Source organism: Chinchilla lanigera, unplaced genomic scaffold, assembly GCF_000276665.1.
Source record: "Chinchilla lanigera isolate Chin_1 unplaced genomic scaffold, ChiLan1.0 scaffold00014, whole genome shotgun sequence".
Lineage (NCBI taxonomy): Eukaryota > Metazoa > Chordata > Mammalia > Rodentia > Chinchillidae > Chinchilla > Chinchilla lanigera.
In genome coordinates, this window is record NW_004955415.1 from 12,743,277 (window position 1) to 12,749,848 (window position 6,572).

The 6,572-nt window shown below is 33.5% G+C and overlaps 1 protein-coding gene across 1 annotated transcript in view; it reads right to left on the reverse strand.

Moving 5' to 3' along the window:
• The window catches only part of LOC102004474 (protocadherin beta-2-like), a gene marked incomplete in the record, with an annotated part of 54,754 nt that overhangs the window by 21,445 nt on the left and 26,737 nt on the right, over window positions 1-6,572 (reverse strand). The window contains 1 exon segment of the mRNA XM_013512255.1: window positions 6,449-6,572. Within this exon segment, the coding sequence (XP_013367709.1) occupies window positions 6,449-6,572 (124 nt within the window).

The following is a 6,572-nucleotide window of genomic DNA, read 5'->3' on the forward strand; positions in this document are numbered from 1 at the left end:
CCACTTTGTTTGTAACTCCGTACTGTCTCTACTGTTCTTTTGCTATTTTGTAAAATGTTGTCCGTCTGTTAATGTTTTCCTCCTTTTATTTTTAAAATAGAAAAAAATCACCAACAGAGTGAAAAGATAACCCACAGAGTAAGCAAAATTTTAGCCAACTGTCCCTCAAATAATGAACTTCTATCTAGTACATATAAAGAATTGTAAACAATCAGGCCTCCTAGATTGAATGACCCAACCCAGAAATGAGCATCTGAGATGAACAAACACCTCTCAGATGAAGAAATAGAAATGCCAAATAAATATATGAAAAAATGTTCAACATCATTGGTCATTTGAGAAATGCCAATTAAAACAACACTGAGATTCCATGTCACCTCAGTAAGAATGGCTGTCATAATAAAAACAACCAATAACAAATGCTAGAGGGGCTATGGGGAAAAGGAAGTCTTCTCCAGTGTTGGCAGGAGTGTAGATTTGTACACGTACTGTGGAAATCAGTGTGGAGATTCCTCAAAAACCTAGGATTAGAGGTCCCATTTGACCCATCTATTCCCCTTCTGGGAATCTTCCCAGAAGAATAAGAAACATCATCCCACAGCAATATATGTGTACCCGTGTTTAGCAGCACAATTTGTAATAGCTAAATCTTGGAAACAACCCAAATGCCCGTCAATGAAAGAATGGATAAAAAAGATGTGATGATTTTTGCAGTGGAGTAATATGCAGCTATTGAGAAGGATAAACTTGAGACTTTTATAGGTAAATGGATGCAACTTGAAACCATACTCATAAGTGAAATAAATTACACTCACATGTGTAAACATTGTATTGTCTCCCTAGTATAAGCAACTGAAAGAGTAAATAAGATCCAAAATGTACAATAGATATTGTGAAATGAGAAGGAACTGTTCAAAAGTAAAGGACAACTAGAATGGGGGAAAGGCGAAAAGAACAAAAGGAAAAGAAAAATATATACACAAGACTGCTGAAATAATTATACTTCTGGTTTCAATTACTTTTTGAAAAGAACGGTCTTGTGTTTATATTGTTGGATCAATTTTTCATGCCTATATCATGTAATCTGAGCAATTACTTTGAAGATAATAATATGCAATATGTTAACCATTGTTAATCTCTTATCTTGTTTTGAAATTCTGTATCATTCTTTTCATTGCTTTTTCCTCTTTGAAATAAAATTAAAAACCCAAAAATACACTTATACATTTATATGCAAACCTAGATTACCTTTATGATGCTTTTATGTCCTTATGTGGTTTAGAGTTACTCGTTAATATCATTTTATTTCAGCACAAATGACTATGTTCAGTATTTATTTGAACAATACAAATAAATTTATATTGTTTGAACAATACAAATTTTGGCTTTGAACAATACATTCTAAATTCATTCAGTTATTGTTTATCTGGTACTGACTAATTTCCCTGTCAGTGTAGTAAATGTTGAATTTGTTTAATTGTCTCTTTTGATGTTTTGAATGTGTCATTCCACTGATTTCTGTTATCCCTGGCTTCTGTAGGAAACCAATTGGAAAAAAAAACCCACTTGTTAATCTTATTGAGGATGGTGTGTGATGAGTCACTTCTCTCTTAATGTTTTGAGATTCTCATTTTTGTCTTTGTGCTTTTCAGATTGACGATGATGTATCAAGAAAAGCATCTGTTTGATTTAATCCTAGTTGTAGTTCATTGTGCTCAATGGAAGTACAGATAAATGCTTTTTTAAAGATTCAAGATATATTCAGCCATTGTTTGTTTACTTTGATATTTTCTGTTTCCTCTTCTTCTGAGACTCCAAGTATGTGTATACTAGTATGCTGTATCATGCCTCATAGGTCTCTGAGACTGTTTACCGTCTTCATTTTTTGTCTTTCCAGTTCCTCAGATTGGATAATCTCAATTTATTTGTCTTTAAATTCTGATCTTTATGTAGTCCTTCTGCATCAATTACAATTTTCTTCAGAATCAGCTTACTCCAAACATTAAAAAGTAAAACAAGTCCTATATTAACTAGCATGTCTGCCACTTCAGTAGATATCATGACAAACAAGAAAGAGAAGGTAACAGCCCCTGAGGTTTTTACTTCATGTCATAAAGCAAATGCAGAACAGTGCTCTCCAAAGGCGACTGGGCCCAGCTAAAATACATCTTAAGTGTTGTTGTAGAACTTCTGTCCCTGTGGCACAAAGATGGGCCAGGTTTCATAATTAAGACTTCAGTTTGATGTAGCCATGGCTGAAACTAGTTTGAGACCCCTATTCTCTATCCTCCATACTTCAAGACTAACCAAACCAAGGCTATTATGAGAAAAACTTCCGCCAGGTAACGAGTTCTCAATAAAACATTTCCAAGCATATGAAGAAGATGAACACCATGAAAAATAGACTCAACAAATAAAATAATTGTTCTTCCTCCATAAGATATAGAAATTTAGAGCCACATGGCAGCTAGACATGGTGGTGCATGCCTATGGATCCCAGCACTCTGGGAGGCTCAGGCAGGATGTTTGCAAGTTAGAGGTCATCCTGGGGAATGTAGTGATTTAGCAAGACTGTCTCAAAAAAATTAATCAGTCAACCAGTTGTGCTGAGGGACAGCTCAGTGCAAGGCCCTGGGTTCAAATCCCAGTACTGCAAAACAAAAACAAAACACAGAACAATGTGGGAAGAACTTTAATTTACTCAAAAAGAGAAATAGCAATTATGAGATAGTACAAGTTACTAGGAAAATCTGCCAAGTGGAAATTTTGAAAAAGTTATTGAAACAAAGAAAATATAGTATGTTAAGTGAATTTTAAGTTGGGGAGTAGAAAATATCAGGACATCAAGAATAAAAGAAAAATCTAAAAGTGAGTCAACAGTTTAAAGGTGAGACTGAGAAATGAAGGACATCAGAATTTTTGTAACAATATTGAACAGCAAAAGGACCAAAGGAAAACCAGTTTAAGGAAAATGGTAAATTAAGCTGCTGGTTAACAATATGTACCTGTCTCATAAAAATAACTCTGAATTATGTGTTATAGATTTTGAGCTTAAAAGAAATATAACAATCTACTAAGATGCAAAGATAGTCCCAGAAAGCAATGTTGGATATGTGGAAAACCACTTTTTAAAACTCAGATTTGCAAAAAAGTACCAAATAAGGATAAAGACTTAAAATTATAGTGAATTACTTCACTAGTTTAATTGGTATTTAAATATGTTGATAGGTGATTGATATTTGAGTATAGCTTAGACTTACAACAACTCCACATAAAAATTTAAAATTCATTTCATCCCTTTGCTTTTCAGCATTAAAAACTGGCATGTGAATTGTCGAAGAAGTATTTATTTTGGAAGTCATATACTTGTGGAGAAAAAACAGTGCATGCTATCTTGAACTATGTATTGAAAATAAATGAGTAACTATTTATTGAAAAAATTTTAAGCCCTTGGACCTTGCAGATTTTCTTTCAATTTTGATACCATAAATACTGAATTCCACAGAAGTACCAATTAGAGGATAGGGAATTCAAATACAGAGTACAGGAAGTTACTGTGATGAACAACAAGCCTTGTATTTAATTTTGTCTTTGTCCCTAGAAGCAAAGACATGAGCAGGCTCAACTTCTTAAAATTGGAGGCAAATTATAGATATTATTTTATAGTTATCTGAGTTTTCAGAAGTTTTAACAAGCAAACAGAAACTACTGGATAACAGATTTGCTCCAGAGAAATTATACTTAAGAAAACTATCCCTTTTTGCATATAAGTAGTTTTTGAAATTCAATGTATAGATAAACATCAAGTAAACAAGAACTAAATCCTTAGAAAGTTCATCAGTTTCCCAAACATTTACATTTATTTGTTCAGTAAGTATAAACTGAGCATGAACTGTGTTTGAGGCATTGTGCTATATGTAATAAATTCAACCATAAAGAAAATGGACACAGACTATTTTCAGTTTGTTTAAAGTCTGCTAAGGTCATGTAGTATATTATATGCATGAAGTGATGTAAGCCCTTCAAAATTTCTTTTTGAAAATTGAAATATAATGAGGTACATTTCTATATAATTTGTAGTAATGGATTTATCAACTATCTTGGAGGCAAAATTACTGAAAAAATTATTGTTAAGATATAAAGCCACCCCTTCTATCTTGTGTCAGACCTTTAGTTTGTGGAGTTCCAGAGTGCAACAACAGTTAACTGCTATGTATGTGGTAGTCACTCTCTGTCCTGCGCTTAATGAAGTACCCAGATAAAGGAAATTTTGAAATTTGTCTTTAGGGCCTGGGATATAGCTCAGTGGCACAAGCGCCTGCCTGGCAAGCACAAGATCCTGAGTTCGATTCCTGGTACAAGAAAAAAATATGTGAAATTTGTCTTTAAGTAAATAGATAAATGGTTTCAGAGTGCTTAGAAATAAAAGTCAAATGCAACCAAAAGTAAGATGTGATTGTTTTCCATCTTGAAATTTAGTCCATACTAATTTTTCTGGCTTTACTAAATTTTATCTACTTTCTCAACAATGTGTAAATCAATCCATCTATGAGTTAAATTATGAAGAGTATGTGTTATTCTGCCTTGGAAGTTTAAATGGCTCCTTATCATACTGCCCTTTTCAACCAAATTTAGTCTCCAATGATATACCATATTGGCTCCCCAGAAAACTGCTCTCTATTTGTCCCACAACTGAATACTTCTCCAGCTTAAACACTATTAACACTAAGGCAGTCAAATAAAGATAACTCTTGAACGGAAATTTTTGTCCTTTTCTTTATTCTCATGAAACTCAGCTAAATATGAGAAAAGAAAAAAATCTGATCGAAAAGCCAGATTCAAAAATCTTCATAAGGTACTTAGAATAAAAAAAATATTATTCTTCTCTGATTAAAGGATTCATGCATTTGATGTTTATTGTAGTAAATGATGTTCTCTTTTTCACATCTCTCTGTCTTTTTTTGGAGGGCCTTCTGCATGCTAAGCATGTTCTCTACCACTGAGCTCTACCTGTAGTGCAGCACCATTCAAATGTGATTAAAATTACACTTAATATATATGATTGAAAGAATAGCAATATTAAATTGTTTTCACTTTTGGTAATTTTCAAAATATTTTGGAGTTTGATTCCATTTCATCTAGTCATGAGTACTGAATTCATGGAACATTCTCACTCTCTGAATGGCAAAAACCAAGAAGAAGAATTTTTTTTTTCTAATAAATTTCTCTAATTTAGGACAAAATATGTTGTAACTTTGAAACTTTTTCAATTTCACTAAAAACAGGCATATGTCTAGTTTTCAGATTTTATTTGCTTTTGTAATTTAGATTTTCACAGTATTGTTCTTTTCTCTTTAGAACTCCCTAATCTTGTACAACTTGATTAATTATGATGGAGGAATTGGAATGCTGATGATGATGGGCTGTTTTTATTCCAACAAAGTCACACATAAATAACTTGTCATGTCTGATTGTAATCTGAAGGAGGGTACCAAGATAGGAAGAAAATATTTTTCATTAATGCGGTAAGAAGGTATCAATAACAAGGCAATGCTCAGTAGGACAGTACTTTTACTATAAAGAATTTAGAGGTCATACATCTGTGTACTTTTTTGAAATTTCAAAAAAGAACTTCAGGACTTTAGATTTACTTCTCATAATTTACAACCCCAATATGGGTTTACCAGATGCATAGGTAAAAAAGGTTTCATGCAAGGTGGAAAGTGCAATCCATTGTTTAAATGGCTTAGCTTCAACTTTTTCCCCAGTTGTCTTTCTGAACAACCTTAGAGTGACTCACTACTCTGCTTCATTGGTTATAATATTTGTTCCTTTATAGATCATAATAAAACTATATAATATTGGAATCCTAACTACAACTGTCAATAAGAAAATGAATTAAATGTGCTACTTTCACTGGAGGTGATATACAAAAATGATATATTGCTGCATCATAAAGGAAAAATATTATTCCTCAAACTTTATTAACCGTAGACAAAACTGTTTTACGAATATTATGAAGCATATTACACAAATATATTTAACAGGAGAAATTACAAATTGGTACTACGCAAATCTGTTTACACTACCTTGAAATATAGAATGGGAAATAAGTGCTTAAATAAACCTATTTGAAATCACCATCAAAGATAATATAATTTTGCTCTCCTAAAATTAAAAGAGGCATTAAGATTCCATAAGAGGGCCAGCAGATGGAAACAGGAAAATATAAATTAGCATGCAATTACAGAGTAAGTTCAATATATAAACAGAATGTTATATGACCTGCTGACTTTTGAATAAAAAAACAATACTCACAGAGAAACCTTCTGCCTAATGGAACTTGTTATTCCTGATACTGATATTTCACAATTGTCCTGTTAAGTGTCTCAAAGCAGGTTACTGGGGACAGTCGACTTCAAGAACTTGAAATCGCTGGTCTCTGTACCTCCAGAGAGACACACCTCATACTGGTAGCTGTGGGCCAGGGTCCCGGCGCCGCTGACGTCCAGCAGGCGGGCCGGGAAGGGGCCCTCGGGCGCCGGAGCGCCAGCCAGCGCGGCCGGCCCGCT